Source organism: Chiloscyllium plagiosum, unplaced genomic scaffold, assembly GCF_037043375.1.
Source record: "Chiloscyllium plagiosum isolate Xiang-an unplaced genomic scaffold, Cpla_swu_hap1 HiC_scaffold_5, whole genome shotgun sequence".
NCBI classification, from domain to species: domain Eukaryota; kingdom Metazoa; phylum Chordata; class Chondrichthyes; order Orectolobiformes; family Hemiscylliidae; genus Chiloscyllium; species Chiloscyllium plagiosum.
This window is the reverse complement of record NW_028270143.1, coordinates 83518661-83539588: the sequence shown is the minus strand read 5'-3', so window position 1 is coordinate 83539588 and position 20928 is coordinate 83518661. Positions and strand designations below refer to the sequence as shown.

The window sequence follows — 20928 nt, the reverse complement described above, 5'->3', positions numbered from 1 at the left end:
TGATCAATATTAACAATTCTGTTATGCGAATAAGGAATTAACACAACCTATTTGCATATTTTAATGAGATGTATCCATTTGTTAGAACCATCACGGTTATGAATTCTGTTCTTTATTATGTGAATTATGCGAATAAGGAATTAACAGTTTGATCATTTTATAGAACCATAGAATCAGAGATACCTACAATGCAGTAGCAGGCTATTTGGCCCGAGTCCACACCAACCCTCTGACAAGCATCCCACCCAGACCCATCCCTGTAACCCTGCATAAGATCATAAGACATAGGAATGGAAGCAAGGCCATTCTGCCTATCGAGTCCACTTTGCCATTTAATTATGGCTGATGTGTGGTTCAATTCCACTTACACGCACTCTCCCCGTAGCCCTTAATTCCTTGCGAGATCAAGAATTTATCAATCTCAGCCTTGAAGACACCCAGTGTCTGGTCTCCATTGCGCTCTATGGCAATGAATTCCACAGGCCCACCACTCTCTGACTGAAGAAATGTCTCCTCATTTCTGTTCTAAATTGACCCCCTCTAATTTTAAGGCTATGCTCACAGGTCCAAGTCTTCCTGCTTAACGGAAACAATTTCCCAGCATCCACCCTTTCTAAGCCATGCATTATCTTGTAAGTTTCTATTAGATCTTCCCTCAACCTTCTATGCTACGTACATTCAGGATGACTGTATGCTCCTTCTTAACTCCAGTTCACCTTCATCTTGCTATCTGACATGATGACCAGGCTACAAATGGTGTCACTACAGTGTCCCTTACTGGCTACCCTACCTCCTTCCCCTGTGCCCAGCTGTCCAAGGAGGACCAGACAGAGCAACTGTAGAGCATTGATGAAATAGCCATTTGATGTAACATTAACAGCTACCATCTTTAATACTGGCACTGTATGTAACTTTAATGATGTTTCAGAATGGACCTTCACAAGTGATGTGTCATAGAGTCATACAGCACAGAAACAGACCCTTCGGTCCAACCAGTCCATGCTGACTGTGTTCCCAAAGAAAATTACACCCACCTGCATGTATTTGACCTATATCTCCCCAAACATTTCTTCTTCATGTACTTATCTAAAGGTCTTTTAAATGTTGTAACTGTACCTGCATCCACCAATTCCTCTGGAAATTCATTCCGTGGACGAATCTCTCACTGTGTAAAAAAATTGCCCCTCGTGTATTTTTTAAATCTTTCTCCTCTCACCTTAAAAATATATGCCATGGTTTTGAACTCCCCCCACCTAGGGAAACAGACTCCTGCCATTCACCTTATCTATATCTCTAATGATTTTATAAACTCTATAAAGTTGCCCCTCAACCTCTATGCTCCAGTGAAAAAATTGCCAAGTATGAATGCTTTATAGGTAGGTCATGGAGTATGTGTGGTTTATGTGTCAGTTTAAGGGAAAATCAAGTCACAGATGGGTCCTGCAGCAGCAGACTCAGATGAGAGACTCGACAGAGAATGATGCTGGGCTGCTGGACAGAATGTTAAGCATAGCTTTACAATTTGCTCCATTTAGTTATTACTTTGCAGTCCTAGATTCCCTTCATCTGCAGTCACCATGCACAAACATTCTGCATTTCCCGGGAGATTACAGCAACATTCTGGCAAATTCAGAAACTCAATGCAACAACTCCAAAAATTTAATTAAAACTAAAGTTGATCTATGGTGAATTTGTTTGAATTCTTACATGGGATAAGGGCTTCACTGGCTCGAACAGTACTTTTTTCCCATCCCATCCTCAGTTGCCAAGAGGCAGTCAAGAGTCAAGCATATTGCTGTGGGTCTGGAGTTAAATGCAGGCCAGACCAGGAAAGGGTGCTAATTTCCTTTCCGAAGGGACCAGATGGATTTTTCCTAACAATCAGCATTAGTTTCACGCTGATCATGAAGCTCTTATTTCCAGAATATTACTGAATTCAAATTCCATCATTCGCCATGGCGAGCTTTGAACCAAGGTCCATTCCCTGGATTTTTGGATGAATAATAATAATAGCCATCACCTACCCTACCCAGAATGACCAGTACATTCATCCAATGGACTTGTGCAATCTAAATTTTGAGATTGAGATGGCAGAATGGCCTTGTCATGTCTGTGGAACACAGAGGGATGCCCGTGTAAGTGCCCCTCTCAGTATGGGGAGTGCTGGAAGCAGTCTCCCAGCAGCAGGCAAGATGGCCAGCCTTTCAGACAGGTTTACAAGCTCTCCTTATCTCTCTGGCTGTTGCAGCAGCTGCAAACCATTGTTAGAGGAGTAGCCCAGCTGCAGAAACCACCTTTAACTCTAAAAGACTCATCTCTTTTCTGAAGAAGTCTGTCCCTCATCTACCTGCCATGGTATCCTGCTGCTGCTTCTAACTCCATTCTGAAAGGCGCATTTTCTGTGTTATTTAATAAACTGAAGGTCCAACTTTACTGTTGCAACAAAACAATTTTTATATCTGATCAGGACAGGTAACAATACCTCAAAAGTAATGTCTATTTCAGAAAAAGTTAATCCACAGATAATAATTACAATAACTTCTATTTATTGAACTTCAGCATCATTTAGTAAAACAATTATTATCTGCTTTTGGCAGTGTTCACTCAGAACAGCTGGCTTACCTCTGGAGCTTGTCACACCATGTGCAGTTGAAGCCAATCAGTGCATTGATACAGGAAGAGCAGCTTTTGTACTGGAGACAAGCTGGGAGTAACAGAAAGATAGAAAGAAGATCAGGCCAAAAGTGCAGCATGTTAAAATCCTGGAACTGAACAGCCACTTGAAGTTTTTCCAAAGGTTAAAATATGGCTTAAATGACCGAACAACTAAAGCTTTCCTGTTACGCCATAATAAGGATTATTAATCGGATGCACCAGGGATAACTATGAAAGGAATTTTGACCTCAAAGGATCAGCTGTTCTAACATTTTTTTCAGCTCACAACTTGAGCCACTTTGCATTAGCTGAGCGTGAAGTACTCCAGGTCTGAAAGGATAACATTCTGAGGATGAGTTATCTAAACTTAGCTTGTGTTTGCTCGAGTCCAGTAAGTCAACGGGGATTCGGGAAGAGGACATGATCTTAAAATCCTTCAAAATCTTCATCTAAAAATCTCAAAAGTAGGTCGCTTAGGAGTGAAGTTAGGACAATCTTTTTCTCCAAAGAAATGGATTAAGTTTATAAGCTCCTGTCCCTTCAAATGGATGTAATGAGTCAGTAGTCACGTGATTTGGGGGGGTGGGGGGAGGGCTGGAGATGACTGGGGTTTTCAGAGTTTGACAATCATAAGACCATAAGACCATAAGACATAGGAGTGGAAGTAAGGCCATTCAGCCCATCGAGTCCACTCCGCCATTCAATCATGGCTGATGCGCATTTCAGCTCCACTTACCAGCGTTCTCCCCGTAGCCCTTAATTCCCCTAGACAACAAGAATCTATCAATCTCGGCCTTGAAGACATTTAGCGTCCCGGCTTCCACTGCACTCCGTGGCAATGAATTCCACAGGCCCACCTCTGGCTGAAGAAATGTCTCCGCATTTCTGTTCTGAAATGATCCCCTCTAATTCTAAGGCTGTGTCCACGGGTCCTAGTCTCCTCGTTTAACTGAAACAATTTCCTAGCATCCACCTTTTCCAAGCCATGTATTATTTTGTACGTCTCTATTAAGTCTCCCCTTAATCTTCTAAACTCCAACGAATACAATCCCAGTATCCTCAGCCGTTCCTCATATGTTAGACCTGTCATTCCAGGGATCATCCGTGTGAATCTCCGCTGGACACGTTCCAGTGCCAGTATGTCCTTCCTGAGGTGTGGGGACCAAAACTGGACACAGTACTCCAAATGGGGCCTAACCAGAGCTTTATAAAGTCTTAGTAGTACATCTCTGCTTTTATATTCCAACCCTCTTGAGACAACATTGCATTCGCTTTCTTAATCACGGACTCAACCTGCATGTTTACCTTTAGAGAATCCTCGACTAGCACTCCCAGATCCCTTTGTGCTTTGGCTTTATTAATTTTCTCACCATTTAGAAAGTAGTCTATGCTTTTATTCTTTTTGCCAAAGTGCAAGACCTCGCACTTGCTCACGTTAAATTCCATCAGCCATTTCCTGGACCACTCTCCCAACCTGTCTAGATCCTTCTGTAGCCTCCCCACTTCCTCAGTACTACCTGCCTGTCCACCTAACTTCGTATCATCGGCAAACTTCGCTAGAATGCCCCCGGTTCCCTCATCCAAATCATTAATATATAATGCGAACAGCTGTGGCCCCAGCACCGAACCCTGCGGGACACCGCTCGTCACCGGCTGCCATTCTGAAAAAGAACCTTTTATCCCAACTCTCTGCCTTCTGTTAGACAGCCAATCCTCAATCCATCCCAGCAGCTCACCTCGAACACCATGGGCCCTCACCTTGCTCAGCAGCCTCCCGTGTGACACCTTATCAAAGGCCTTTTGAAAGTCTAGATAGACCACATCCACTGGGTTTCCCTGGTCTAACCTACTTGTTACCTCTTCAAAAAATTCCAACAGGTTTGTCAGGCATGACCTCCCTTTACTAAATCCATGTTGACTTGTTCTAATCAGACTCTGCTCTTCCAAGAATTTAGAAACCTCATCCTTAATGATGGATTCTAGAATTTTACCAACAACCGAGGTTAAGCTGATTGGCCTATAATTTTCCATCTTTTGCCTTGATCCTTTCTTGAACAAGGGGGTTACAACAGCCATCTTCCAATCATCCGGGACCTTTCCTGACTCCAGTGACTCTTGAAAGATCTAATCCTCCTGCCACCATAACTATCTGCAGTGCCATTAATGGGAGCTCAGCTATTTCCCACCTCCTAAACTGAACAAGGTTAAGAGCTGATTGAATTGAGGTTTTCAGGATGTTAATGAGAGAAGACAGAGTAGATAAAGATAAACTAGTTCCACCAGTTAAAGATTCTAGAACTAGGAGGCAAAGTCTAAGAATTAGGACAGGCCAGTCAGGAGAAATGTTAGAAAGCCCTTCCACATGCAAGGACTAGGGGAGTTTTGGAACTCTCTTCCTTAAACTGAGGTCAATGCTAATTCAATTGTTAAATTTAAATCTGCGACAGACAAATTTTTATGAAGTGAAGGTATCAAGGGATACAGAGAGAGAGAGGATTGCAGATGTTGGAGATCAGAGTCAAGAGTGTGTTGCTGGAAAAGCACAGCAGGTCAGGCAGCATCTGAGGAGCAGGAAATTGATGTTTCAGGCATAAGCCCTTCCCTATGAAGGTCTTATGCCCGAAACATCGATTTCCTGCTCCTCAGATGCTGCCTGACCTGTTGTGCTTTTCCAGCAACATACTTTTGACTCAAGGGATGTGGACCCAAGGTAGGCATATGCAGTTAGGCCATAGATTAGCCATGATCTTACTGAATGGCAGAGCAAGGTCAAGGGGCTGGATGGTCTCCTGCTGTTCCTATGTTCCTATTTTACTGTAGCTGTTTGGGGATTTACCATAAGAACATAAACAAACAGGAAATAGGCAGCAAGCACTTGCATAAGACTGATCCTTCCTGAAATTTGTTGTGGATTTCTTTTCTCTGGGTTTGGTACTGCCGTTCATATTTCACAGAATTAAAAAAGGTAGCAGCACAGATGAGCTCATCAGTCCACAATACCTAATGCTAGTATCCCCACAATTCCTCCCTATATATACACACATCCAAATTCCTTAATTATCTATCCAACTTGCTTTTAAAATTACTTTTGGAATACACAATGCCTTTTAGAGTGTTCCAGATCCCAATAACTCTCTGAGTGAAAAAAATAAGTCTCCTTGTCACTGCTCTAGATCTTTTACCAATGCTCTTGAATCTATGAAATTTAGATAATAACCACTCATCAGAGGTTAGTACCTTTTCCCTATACAACAAAATCTTTCATCATTTTGGAAATCTTAATTAGATTACTTTTTAAACTTCTAGGTTCCAACTGTCTTCATTTTTGTATTCTCTTCAGGTAATTGATGCCTCACATTCTTGGCAAAACTGCTCTGAGCTTTCTTTGACATCTTCATATCCCAGAAACAGGTCAGCAGGCTCTCCAGCAGTTCGGCAAGATGCCTGCCACTTCCATTAAATTCACACAGTGTACGTTGTGTATGGGATACATTCCAGCATTTCACCAACCTTATTTTAATAAAACCCCTCAGTCCCAAGATTTCTACCATCGTTTTTAGCTTCCCTTTGAAGTTACACACAAAATCTTGATATGAATATGTAATGTTCCTTCCTCAGCAATGGTCAAAATCCTGTAAATCATTATTTAATGTAATCATGCCAATGGTATGAAGACAAGGACAGCAGTGTTCAAGATGAAAGCCCACTACCATCACCTCAGGGCAACTACAGAGGAGCAATATATATCACCTTGCCAGTGTTGCAAGAACAAATAGAAACTAACTGGACACATCCACTTTGGTGCATTCCTCCAATATATACTTGAAACACACAAAATTTTACATTGCTGGAAGTTGAATGAAGGTAGGATTGCCAAATTAATACTCACTGGCGAGAGGGATGATTTCAACAGCCGACATGTTGGTGACTTTTGCCACCTGTAATTCAACTCGGTGGTATTCGTAAATTGTTCTCCTGCGAACATCTGTAATACAGAATGTAATATTGAAAAGATTATAGCTCTGCATTAATAATGAATAAACCCAGAAAATGTTGGGGAAACTTAGCAGATCCTGCAGCAACTGTGAAAAGAGAAGCAGATTTAACTTTTCAAATCCAAAAACTCTTGCAATTTGAAACTTAACTTTGCGACTCTCAGCAGAGTGGCTGCCAGATCTGCTGTGTTTCTCGAGCATTTTCTGGGTACATTTCAGATTTCTAGGACCTGCAGCATTTTGCTTTTATAGTTCTGCATTGATGTGTTTGCAGTTTTATTTTACAATAATGAGCTTTATATCTTTTTACACTTAAGCTGTTAGTAGTTCAGGAATATAATACCTTCCACTGTTATGTTTAAATGCTTGGATAGCATGTTATGATTCTCAAGCATACACCAATTTTACAGAACTAAAATCCCCCAAATGTTTAAAGCAGATACTTGCTCTTGAAGAATTAAAAGTAGCTGCAAAATACATGATTTCTTCTTTGACGCCTTCCATCTCATGGGCAGGACTACATTAATAAAAACATTTTGTTCTTTCAGCTTAAAGGGTCCTTATTCACACAAAAAATTAAATATTAACATCAAAGATAAAATAAAGAATAAAACTACAAAGGTCTGCTAATATTCAGGCTAAAGTCACCATGACTGCAGTCATCCCTAGATATGTAGGCATGCCTAACATACATGAATGGTGTTAAAATCAGAACTTTACAAATAACATTTTTACAAGAACAAGATGTATTTTCTATTGCAACATGGAGAAACACAACAGTTAAGTTGCTCATCGGAATACCCCAGAAACATATAATAAGTGAACTATTGATCTGTTTCAATGATGCAGGTTGAATGAGGGGGAAATATTAACTAAGAAACCAACAAAAGCCCCTGGCAATTTTTGATCAGTGTCATTTTTTAAATTAATTTTGGGAAATATACCATTGGTAAGGCCAGCCTATATTTCGCATCCCCAGTTGCTTTAAGGAAGGTATTGCTGCATCACCTTTTCAAAACATGAATTCCCACTTAAACCTTAATGTTTTTATGGTGTTGTTCAGACTCACTGCTATATTGCACTAGGAATCAAGCCCTTATTTTTCCAGAATCATTACAAAGTCATGGATTTGAAAAACTACACATAGTTTTCAAATTAACCTGAGTTTCATACTCAAGTTGAGGGAAAGCATGAATCAAGTTTCTGTACTAAACAAGAATGACTGTATGTTACAAGTAATTAGACTCTAGGTAGGGAAACAGTTATAGACCGTATAACACTCCTAATTAAAACTCCAGTCCCCTTATAAACTCCTCCTTAAATTCATACAGACAGACAAACACACAGGGTAAAATGGATTATGAATGGAGAAGAGGGACTGGAAAGACAGCTCAGTGGTCTAATTTCCCAGGTACCATTGTGAAATGATCGGTATGACGTTTCTGCAGTCAATGTTTTGCTTTAATCATCTTTTTCCCAGTGTTTCCATTAGCTGGTAAGAGACATTAATTTAAGGTCATAGCATACAGTTAAACTGTTACTGGAAATACAAACTCATTTTCTTCAGGTTTACGGTGGGTTTTGACTGCAGTGAATAGCAAGACTGCTGCAGATGCAGACGAATTAAATTTTTCCATCTCCCTGTAACTAAAAGATACATACTGGCAATTCTGATGTTGGGGGCTTTCAGAGGAGGCCAAGATGGCTTATCATCCACTCGGTTCTTCTGGCCTAAGAGAATACTTGTAGAGCTTTTTCTTCCATCTAGTTGTTTAATCATGATGGGATATGGCAGGACGGCTTATCTTAGATTTGGTCCTTTCACCGGGGGATGTTTTAGCTCTGTTTTATATTTGCTTCTTCCAAAGTTTAACATATTAGCAGTACTGTGGTTGTAGCTTCAAAAGGTTGACACCATATTTTTAGATATGGATGGAGGAAGTAAATGAAGCAAGTGTGTCCAGCAGGCTAAGATAAAAGGTAGGGAGGAGGGACTTGGGGGAGGGGCATTGGAATTACGATAGGTGGAGGGAGGTCAAGGTGAGGGTGATAGGCCGGAGTGGGGCGGGGGCAGAGAGGTCAGGAAGAAGATTGCAGGTTAGGAAGGCGGTGCCGAGTTCGAGGGATTTGACTGAGACAAGGTGGGGGGAGGGGAAATGAGGAAACTGGAGAAATCTGAGTTCATCCCTTGTGGTCTAAGATAAAAGGTAGGGAGGAGGGACTTGGGGGAGGGGTTAAGAGCTTACGCCCGAAACGTCGATTCTCCTGTTCCTTGGATGCTGCCTGACCTGCTGCGCTTTTCCAGCAACACATTTTCAGCCCATATTTTTAGATGTGCCTGGTGTTGCTCCTGGCATGTCCTCCCACACTTCATTGAACCATGGCTGATTTCCCGACTTGAGGTAATGGTAGTGTAGGTGATATCCCAGGCCATGAGGTTTCAGACTGTTAATCACTATCATTCTGATCATGCTTATAGCTCACAGCGCCTTGTGGATGTCCAGTTTCATGTTACAAGGTCTGTTCAAAATATCTCATTCAGCACAATGTTAGTACAAAACTTTATATCTAAATATTCCCTTGTGATGACATCTGTAGCTTCAAAGCATACATTTTTGAGTCACATCTTGGAATGGGAGACTGAAGAGGGAAATCTGGAGAATGAGGAATGAAATTAACACCCCAGTTTCTAACAAAACTGAAACTGAGATTGGAAACCATAAATTCTGGGAGGTCTGAACGTGGTCAAATCATACAAAATAAAGAATCCTCAAAACTCATTAATAGATAGTAGATTCAGAAAAAAGCAGAGGTTAGATGCAGAAACTAAGGATAAGCAAAGATATACTTTCTGCAACTGTTTCTGATATTTCAAGAATACGCTGATAGATCAATGTTATCCTGACCAGTATAAGCAAAGTTCAGTCGGTTCTGCAGACTTGTGCCACTTTTGGTGGGAAACTGAACATATCCATAGAACCCATGTTGGTGATGCACTGCTCTTGGCTTAAGATCATATGAAATCCTGGAATAAAGGGAGCTGATGTTTTTTCATGAAGAAGACAAAGTTCTAAAAGATGTGACTGAGATTGATGATAAATGACGAGTGGACTGCTGAGCCATTTCATGAAATCTGTCCTGCTTGCCACTTAATGCATAATCAACTGCAAATTGTCTGTTATTGAATTGAATTTTGAATTGAATTTATTTATTGTCACATGTACTGAGGCACAGTAAAAAGCTTTGACTTGCGAGATCACAAAGTTAAGTAGCATAGATAAGTAAATAATAGTTAAACAGCGGTAAAAACAAAAGCATAGGTACAGGCGAATGTTAAGAGTTTGAGAGTCCATTCAGTATTCTAACAACAGTAGGTTAGAAACTGTTACAAAACTGGCTGGTGCATGTGTTCAGGCTTCTATACATTCTCCCCGATGGTACAGGTTGTAGAAAGACATCACCAGGGTGAGATGGATTTTTGAGAATGCTGGCAGCCTTTCCTTGACAGTGGGCCTGGTAGATGGATTCTATAGATGGGAGGCTGGCCTTTGTGATTGTCTGGGCTGAGTTCACCACTCTCTGTAACTATCTCCGATCTTGAATAGTACAGTTGCCATACCAGGTAGTGATACATCCAGACAGAATGCTCTCAATAGCGCACCCATAAAGGTTGGCAAGGGTATTCACCATTATGCCTAATTTCCTCAGCTGTCAAAGAAAAATAGACATTGTTGAGCCTTTGTAACCAGTGTGTCCGCATGAAGAGTCCAAGGAAGATTGTTGTGGATGACCACTCCCAGGAGCTTGACACTCTCCACTCGCTCCACCTCTGTGCTGTTAATGTGTAGGGGGGAATGAGTAACATCATCTCACTGAAAGTCAATAATGAATTCCTTGGTTTTGCTGGCATTGAGAGCTAGGTTGTTCTCGGTGCACCATTTTTCCATGTCTTCCACCACCCATCTGTAGTCTGTTTTGTTGCCATCTGAGATTCGACCGACAATGGTGGTGTCATTAGTGAACTTGTAAATGGCATTAGTCTGGTATTTGGCGACACAGTCATGGGTATACAGTGAGTACAGTAGGGGGCTAAGTACGCACCCCTTGGGGCTTCAGTGTTGAGTATTAGTGAGGATGAAATATTGTCCCCAATCTTCACTGATTGTGGCCTGTAGGTCAGGAAACTGAGGATCCAGTTATAGAGAGTGGGGTTTAATCCGAGATCACTAAATTTACTAATCAGCCTCGAGGGGGTAATAGTGTTGAAGGCTGAACTGTAGTCAATGAATAGGATTCCTATGTAACTGTTCTTGGTGTCAAGGTGTTCTAGGGAGGAATGAAGGGCAAGTGATGGCATCTGACATGGATCTGTTGGTCTGATAGGCAAATTGGTGTGGGTCAAGAGTAGTGGAGAGGCTGGAGTTGATTAATGCCATGACCAGCCTTTCAAAGCACTTCATGACCACTGAAGTTAGGGCCACTGGGCGGTAGTCTTTGAGACACGCTGCATGAGTTTTCTTTGGCACAGGGATAATGTTGGTCATCTTGAAACGGCAGGGACAGTGGCCTGTTGGAGGGAGAGGTTGAAGATGCCCGAGAAGACCTCTGCCAGTTGATCTGTGCATGCTCTGAGTGCACGGCCTGGTACTCCGTCTGGTCCCATCATTTTTTTTGGATTCATACGAAGGAAAACTGATCTGATCTCTGATACAGTGACTGTTGGGATCGGTTTGTCAGGATTTGTGGGAATAGGTGTTACCTCTCCACCGAAATTCTGCTCAAAGCGAGCATAGAAGGCGTTAAGACGATCTAGGAGGGATATGTCATCGTCTGCTATCTTGCACTATTAATTCATGTTAATGTTGATTCTGGTTTTTAGATTAGAGGTGGTTATCTAAGGTAGTATTTATTGAATTTTATGTTCGATTTTGTAGAGTAAACATTATTTTGTTTTAAACTTGATTGAAATCTTGTGTTTTCAATCTTAACCAAACAGCAGTCTTTCAACAGCAATCTTAACCAAACTGATTACACTATTTATGAAATTAATTGGAAAATGTTATTTATTTTATCACATATTTTGACATAAATACTCTAGCTTTTCTAAAAAATCTTTCTTTATAAACTAGTCTGACTTTAGAATTTGGAACCTCAAGATTATGTATTTTTGTCAGGCATCAGAGTAAGAATAGTTCATCTATCAGCTGGATTTGAGGAGCTTGCAATTCTTACATATGAATTTCAAAGGTTTTTTACACTAATCCTTTCCAGCCAATTTTCTATTTTTCCCAAAACTCAGGAGTCTCTCTTCCATATATTGAGCAGAATACATTGGTTGTATTTAATTTACTTTTCAATTAAAAGTTGTAGAATCAAAATGCAAACTGTGGAAACATTATTAATTAGATAGGTGGCATTTCATTCTCTCGGGTGGTTGTTTCCTAGTCAATATCTACAGATTACAAGAGCTCTTTGACTTTGCTGCCAAAAGCTACTAATAACAGGTCATCCTTCAAACTCCTCTTTGAAGCAGCACGGAAGTTGCCTCTGTTTATGTATCTTCAAAGTAACCATTAGTTTTGCAAAATATAATAGTAGCAGCTTGAGAATATATCATATATTACAGTGCAATTTTATTTCCTGACCTCTGTTCCAGATGAAAAATCTAACCTAATCTTTGCTTTGATGAAGTATTGATGTGCTGTTATTTATTACACTAATCAATGGTTACTCATTTTAGTCACCTATCTTTGTAGAAAACTGATGAAGAAAAATATAGCAGCTGGCTCAACAAGCTCGTCCCATTTGATCATATTACAATTAAGCATCTTGACTCACATTGTTCATCACTGCATCGCAGTCATGTAATGTCTTGGCAGTTCAAGATCTCAATTAAACTACAGGTAGGTCTATCAGGTCTATTTGAAGAATTCCTCTATGGTCTATTCCACCATTGCACATAGATTAGATTATAATCTTGCCTTTTCATTCAAATTTATAATATTTATGCAATTCTTTCTGTCATCCATGGTTCTGGTGCATCTATTAATAGGGGTGGCATGGTGGCTCCATGGTTAGCACTGCTGCCTCACAGCGCCAGGGACCCAGGCTCGATTCCAGCCTTGGGCGACTGTCTGTGTGGAGTTTGCACATTCTCCCTGTGTCTGTGTGGGTTTCCTCCGGGTGCTCCGGTTTCCTCCCACAATCCAAAGATGTGCAGGTGAGGTGGATTGGCCATTCTAAATTGTCCCATAGTGTTAGGTGCATTAGACAGAGGGAAATGGGTCAGGGTGGGTTACTCTTCGGAGGGTCGGTGTGGACGTTTTGGGCTGAAGGGCCTGATTCTACACTGTAAGGAATCTAATCTAATCTAATACAGGTGGTGATGAGCAATGAACTTAACAGTAGAGCCCAAAAAACAACCATTAGCAGCTGATTTTCAAAGACAACCATTATTAATAACAATCCTTTTCTGCAAGAATAGAACCTGGAAGCAGTTTCTTCCCCAATGCAGGATATGCTCGCCAATCCCACCCAAAGATTTCTTTTAAAGTAACCGAAGGCTAGATTGCAAGCCCTATGCTGTTTGAAGATGGGGGAGGTCATAACATCCTGTATATGGATCGTCTGCTGCCTACCCACCACTTGGGGTGGTGAGTAAAGGTGAGACAGGATGGTGGAGAGATATTTACATTTTGACTGACAGCTATTAAAAAAGCCAATAAAGGATTATCTGCCTTTGAAGTAAATGGATTAGGGATTTTTTAAATAATAGATTGATCACTTAAGGGAATCAACATTTCTGAATGGTTTTATAGAGTTTTTTTGTTATGAAATGTCTGAATGTAACAGTGTTATTAGATTGTTAGAAGCTTATTCTTTTAAGGCCATTTTAAAATTTATCATGGATTGTCTACAATGGATACTGGGTGAGTTACTATGAGGATACATGGTGACATGGAGGCAGAATGGGGGCATGAGGAGAAATGGAGGAGTATGGGAAAATGAGGGGGGCATGGAGACCTGAGGATATGCAATTGCATTGATGGGGCATAGGATGGCATGTGAAATATGAAGGGGCATGCAGAGATATAAGAGGTTAATGGGAAGATAATGAGGTTGAAAGGTCAGGAAGGGGGGCATAAGAGCAATGCCTATGGTTATGAGGCCCACCTCAAACTACTGGGACATCGGCCAAGCTTCAGCAACAACTAACTTCCTGAAGGAATATCTGGGCAATTATACTAAATGCATTATATGAGAGTATATTAATATAAATACATAAACATAAATGTAATTAGTTTCAGTTTCAACTAAACAAAATAGGTAACAGTCATTTATTCCTTTGGATAATACCTTGACCAACTGAACTCAACCTGCCTGACATAAATGTAAAACTTGGCAGTTAACTGTCAGTTATCATCCAACTGGTACATTTTCCATGGCACTGTCTCTACTGATCAGCACTCTATCTCATATAGTACAAAATGTCATTTCCCCTTCCACTGGCACCTTTATGAATGTCCTGATGAATGCAAGGTGAAAAGCATTGAGAAAAATGTTTTCATCAATAGTTAAATGGAAGTTGCTATTGTTATTGTATTCTTGTTATCCAGTCGTCCATGATCACATCAAATAGCAAATTAGGAGAAAAAACTGCAATTATCATTATGGAATCCACCAGATATACTGATTTTCTCAAATATATCATATTGTAAACCTAAATTCTACCTTCTTACTTAATTTATTTCACATATGTTTGTAACCAAGTGTTGGTTCATTTTATCACTAATGTACGCATTCATGTAGCAGACTAGTGTCCGGATTTCATCACTGCTACATAAGTAATGATTAGTCTCATTGACAATATTGCTGCTTCCTTTAATCTACCATAATATAACATAAAGTTGGCTCATTTTGTTGAATCACAGAATTGTTACTTTGCAGAAAGAGACTATTTGGTCCACTGTGTCTGGGTTGACTCTCTGAATTCACACTTCACTTGGTACCATTCTCTTGCCTTTTTTTCCACAACCCTGTATGGTGTTTTGTTTTAAATTGCAGTCTAATTCCCTTTCGAATGCCTCAATTGAACAAACCTCCACCATATTCCCAGACTTAACTACTTGCTGTGTAAAAAAGCTTGTCTCATATCAATTTTGCTTTTTTTTGATAATTATATTAAAACTGCTCTCTCATTTATGAACCTTTAATCAGTGGACCAATTTCTTCCCAGTTATTCTGTCCAGAAATCTCATGATTTTGAATTCCAAGGTCAAATCTCCTCTTGTCGTCTTCTCACTCTGGATTTTGTTTCTTAAACTGTTCAGTGTTTCTGCAGGTGCTGGAGGCTAGTTTTGAATTTGGAAGGTGCAGATCCACACAGAGACACCCGTAGGGGCAAGTTGAGGAACTTTCCTGTCCTTCACTGTGCTAAGCAGTGAAAGGGTATTTAAAAAGGGTATTTAAAAACTAGACTAAGTTGTTGTTTAAGAGTGATGCCAGCACCAGCACAGCCAGCAGATACCACGGAGATTGCCACCCTGACTTCCTGCCTCGTCACATGATTCCTACTCACATCACAATTGGCTGGGTCTTTCCATTCTGTGTGGCACTGCCAACCTGTTCAAGGTACACTATTTAGGTCGACATTGTCACCATTACATTCTGATTTCCATTTATAGATGCTGCCTGACCTGCTCAATATTTCCAGCAGCAGATCACTAGTGTATTTTTGCATTCTGACAGAGTATAACGTTGCTGGTGCCTCATAAATATAGAATTATGTTGTCTGGAAGCAACGTGCTTTAATTAGTTCTTCCAACTTTGATACTTGCACACAAACCATTCAGGCATTGCACTGATAGTGAGAGCAGAAGTAACAGAAAACGAAGTTAAACTAAAGGAACCAAACATTAAAAATGAATTTGTCTCAGTGAAAATTGGGAAGGTATTGTCTCCCTACAACAAATGAATAGCTGTCGATTTTTAGTTAAAAATCACACAACACCAGGTTATAGTCCAACAGGTTTAATTAGAAGCACACTAGCTTTCGGAGCGACACTCCTTCATCAGGTGATTGTGGAGGACACAATTGTAAGGCATAGAATTTATAGCAAGAATTTACAGTGTGATGTAACTGAAAGTATACATTGAAAAATATCTTGATTGTCAGTTGAGTCTTTCATCTGTTTGAATACCATGATAGTTTCACTTCTTTCATGTGTAAATCACAAAACCTTTTTTAAAAAAAGTTGCATTCTCAGTTTAACTGTAACAATTGGTGTTAGCTAGACAATATGTTGAAGGTGTTAGCCCCCTGTGTTCTCTGTCTATGCCATGACGTTTAGATTGATTCTAATCTAAAAAGTGAGATAACAAGAGTTTTACATGAATTCGTGCAGTTTTTGAGCAAAGTACAATGTAACTCTGCAAGTACAAATTCACCCCACAAAATACGTGTGTGCATGAGGGTCTCTGTATATGTCTGTGTGTGTGCCTGTCTGTCTGGGATGGGGGTTGTGAGTGTGAGAGAGAGTGTATATGTATGTGTAGTGAGTGTAGAGTGTCTTAAGTCTGTGAGGGGGTGCATTTGTGAGTATGGGAGTGTGTGTCTGTGTATATGTGTGTGTGTGTGTGTGTAGGTGTGTCTTTTAAAAGCCTTGGATGCAGGCCATCAGGTCCTGGCGGCTAGTTTACCTTTAGGGAGAACCTGGCAGAATTACCTGGACTATTGTGCAGACTTGTGTGTTAGGGGTTGATGGAGTCATCCATCCAGGCTATGAGTTTTTGTGATTGCTGAGGCATGTGTACACATGGCTTCCTCCATGAAAATATGGCAACCTTCACAGACAGGAAGATTCAGCAAACCAGTCAATGGGCACACACCTGGCTGAAAAGCATTTCTGTGATCTTGAGCTCACTGTAACAGTAGCCAAGCATGACATGAGCAGTGTGCTTCCAAGTGCATTGCTACCTCATTAAAGCAGAAGGGGACTAACAGGCAAGGAGAAGCCTACAGAGATCTCTCCAGCTTCAGAGATCTGGCAGCCTCGACTCAAGGTAGTCTGAGGGTGGACAGATCTCTCTGCCCAGTCTGATAGTGATCTTTATGCCTCCTGCCAAAAGTGGCCATAGTTGAGGCTTCTACACCAGTGCAGAGTGTGTCAGATTGCTAGGGTCATGCAGACATTAGACAACCGGAGGACAGCTGTTACCTTCACTGGGGGTTGCAGCATATCAGGACCTTGCCTCCAGCTCAGCACACAGATCTCATCACAGCACAAGCAAACACTTTGACGCACCTCAGTGGCACAGCCAATTAAATCTTTGACGTCAGATATTGTTGCTTATTTCTGATTAAGACGTGTTTGAGATATCCCTCATATTCTTTACTAAACAAGCAATTTTTTAAGAATACCTTCTGGAACCCATGAATCCTTCAATGGAAATGTGGAAGATTCCCGCTGGAATGTGGCCCTCTTTGTGTAATGGAACGTGGTGAAATCAGAGGCTGGACTAATCGATCAGAACCAACACATAGTAGATGGCTCTTGATGGTGGAAAGAAGCTGTGTGTCATGTGAGGGACAGATGCTAGAAGAGCTTCAAGTTTCAAGAATCAGGTTTCTGCAGGCCTCCCTGATGTGTACTTGCATACCCCGACCCCTGCTGCAAGCAAATCATGTGGTACTCTTGTTAGTAAGGTCCCCTCTTCACCATCCTCCTCATCCAATGAGAGCACTGTCGCCCCCCCCCCCCCCCCCCCCCCCCACCATCTCTGTGTTAAAGGTTTTTCTCATTTGCTGTGCCAAATTGTGTGAACTGTAAATGACAATGATGATCTGTGGGACCCACACTGGATCATACTGCAGAACTGGTATGGTCAAGGCAATGGACTCACATCTGCAGCACTCCTGCCTGCTCAATAGTGGAGCTGTGTCTTGCACTATGCTATTCCTCTGCCTCACTGCGAAGGTTCATGGTGTCAGTAAGCAGAAATGGAGTGGATAACTTCTGACACAAGGCACCATCCCTGGAGGGGTGGCTGCAGGTTGAACAATTATATGCCTCATAGCTAGTGCCTGCAATTTGCACACAGACCTTCAGAATTCACTTTCTGTGGTCATTTGTTACTTCAATGTTGATAGAATAGAATCTCTTTTTGTTGATGAGTGATGTAGCCTGGTTCAATGGAGGTTTCATGCCACATGTGTACTATCAATCCCACCCTGCCTAAATGGCTGAGAGTTCAAATCCGAGCAGCCTCACAGCTTGGATCCTGGGATTTGTTTAGGTTTGGATGGATTCAACTTTCAAACAGCACGTCGGTCACCTCCCATCAGTGTTGGTGGGTGGGTGTCACCACCTGGGATATTCCCCATGTCACTGGGGCCTCTCTTTGCATGGAGGCACAGACGTTGAGTGAGTGGTAAGTTTAAGCACACGGGGATGAGGTGGCCATCCACTCCCACAGGATACAGCTCACCCTGCATTCTGGTTCACAATTGGCATCTGTCTTCCTGATGAAACAGAAAGATGGAGCCTTCTCTGTGCTGCCTCTTTGACATTTAAAGGAAGTTCATTCAGTCCTGAAGATTCTGGTAGTGACAGAACCCTTTCCCCTCCCTTGCTGCTGCTCCAGCTGGTAATGTAGTATCTTCTCTCCTGCCATGGAAACTCCCTCCTTTTGCTGTCGGAGAGCTGGGAATGGGAGGCTCTGCAGTATGTGGTTGTCGTCCTGTGCACACTCCCTCTAACATTCAGCTGGAGCAGCACTGCATGGATAATTCCCATCTTAGTCACTGCCACTCTGTTACTGGTTGCCAAGAATGGACTGATCCTGCTGGCGCCCCTCAGCTCTCCAGCCTGTGCTGAAAGGCTCTGCTCTCCATCAGACCTCCCCCCTCCTACTTGACTGAACTTTACCTTCCCTCTCCCCACACTCCCACAGTGCACTGTTATGGATGGAAGATAACATTCTCACTTAGAGTCTGCTGTGCTGCCTGAAAACCAGCAGCTTTTAACTCATGGGATTCCAATATTCCAAAACAGGAATACTTCATTTGGAAGGCAGCATCAACTTTGATTCAGAGATACAGAATTTGACTTAATCAGTTTGTTGACCACTTCTGAGTGACACTGCCTAGCTTCAACCTTTCCATCTTCCTGCCGTGGGCACTCCACCCATGCAATTTAACAGCCTTGACTGCAATGGTTCCCACTTGAGAGGGCTTCATTAAATTCTGGTTTGTGATCTTTCATCAAGAATAATACTTTCCAGGGCATAACTGGCTCATTCTCAGCAAATGGAATTGATCTATGGAACACTGCTATTTAGTAGTAAGTTGCCACCGAATGAATTGAGAGTTTGGTCCTGCTGATTGAGATCAGGTCAGGATGATTAAGAGTTTACTTTTTCACTTTTGTGTGTGAAATCATTATTGATGGCACCTGTGAAGAACAGCACAACATCGGTTCTAATCACTGGTAGTAAATAAATCATTCTTCAAAATGTCAAGAATGTCATTAAGAACGATTACAAATCATCACAGTACCTCTCATCAATTGGTAGCGCTATTTTCAACTGACAAGACTCACTTCGGGGCTTGAGAGCTGCCAGGAAAATACATTGAATAAAATGCATCATGTTCCTTTGGCAACCATCGGCTATGTGTGGACACTGTTTAGATTGCTTTACCACAACGTTGCCAAGGGTTACACATTTGACTTTACTACTTAATTGAATTAATTTTTATCTTGCACAGTTATATTGTAATTCAACAAAGTAAGCATAAAGTTATGCAATATCATACATAGCCCACTCCCCTCATGTTGAAGGTTGCTCCTGTGTAATAACACATAAGACTGGAAAATGTAGTGAATGAATACTTTATCAACAAGGATTTCCAGAAGTTAAAAAGTAAAAGCTAAAGATTCAAATGTAAGTTTTGCAATATTCATACACTCTACTTAATGTTTCAGGTCCAGTGACTTTTCTTCAGAACAAATTGTAGCTAGGAAAGAGTTGGAATCTATGCCGAAGACAGGGAGTGGCGGGTGGTAAAAGACATGAAGGACAGTTTGCAGGCTCTAAAATAATTGATTTAAAGTTCAATAATTTTAGGAGCTGAATACCTTCTTCCATGCAGCTGTAGAGAGCAAAATAGAGCCCTTCTGTGTTGGGTGCTGCAATGAGGTTGAGGGAGCTTGCTGTCATCAGAAATCAATAGTTTCTCTTGATGTCTTCTGGGTCACCAGCATGTTTTCCCTCTGTTTCAGCCCAAAGTCAAGTTTATCTCAGTTGGCATCATTTTGAAGCAGAGATGGCCATCATTGCTCACTGTGCTATGTGTAGGTTCCTTCAAGTTTGAAGTGGTATAGCCTGGATGAAGATATTGACCTAACCCGAAGAGTCTTGTTGAGTAAACAACAGGAAGTTTATTATTTACAGGTCTTACAAATTTGCTCTAAATTTCGACAGAGACTGTTAGGACCACACTAGCTTCTGGTGCTTCTACAACTTTAACCAAGTCCCTGTGACATCACTCAATGAGTAGTTCATACTGTACTCAATCCAGCATGAACCATTTCAGACACATGTACAACAGTGGTTTCAAGCCTCACTCTTGAAATGGTCTCAACAATGTTGTATACTGCATCATTGGAAATGCCATTGTTTGGGGGAACATTATAAGACTTCACCTGTCTGTTCAGAATACATTTTGAAGATTCCTTATCAGCATCCAAAGTAATATTGGGACGTCTGTTCGCATCCATCATCTTCAGCATTCAGAAAATTTATCATTTATCTAACAATTATTGGTCACATCTTGAAGTATATGAAATTAATGCATTGTTTGCAGAAGTTCATTGTGTGCAAACTGCTTTTGTGAAGTTCCTGAATGAAGCCATGGTAGAATATCACATAACCACCTACATTTCTAACTCTGTCACTCATGTATCATTCTGTCTGCTGCATGGCAATGGGATCCTAGCACTGTGTGAAGTTGGGCCAATAGACAAATGGGCACTTGAGCAGGGAATGTACAGCAGCAGGGAGAGGTTCAGCACTGTTGAAGCTCAACCTAACCTTGCCTCCTCAAAAGCTAATAGAACCACTTGAGCCTGAATGTAACAGAATCTGATTAAATTTTTCACTTTGATTTCAAGAAGCACTGAACAGAATTCAATGTTGAGTTTGTCCATCTCAGCAGGAATAACAAGTGGAAAACTACATTTTGTAGTGAAGCTGACAATGAGAAAAAATTTACTCCAGA

General features: G+C 41.2%; 1 protein-coding gene across 2 annotated transcripts in view; it reads right to left on the bottom strand.

The window, feature by feature from the left end:
• LOC122550022 (plexin domain-containing protein 2) overlaps positions 1-20928 on the bottom strand; it is a 431455-nt gene that overhangs the window by 109983 nt on the left and 300544 nt on the right. For both annotated transcript variants that reach the window (XM_043690425.2, XM_087987374.1), the window contains 2 exons: positions 6545-6640; positions 2623-2704 (listed from right to left, as the gene is read on the bottom strand). In XM_043690425.2, coding sequence (XP_043546360.1) covers positions 2623-2704; positions 6545-6640 — 178 coding nt within the window. The remainder of the gene's footprint in view (positions 1-2622; positions 2705-6544; positions 6641-20928) is intronic.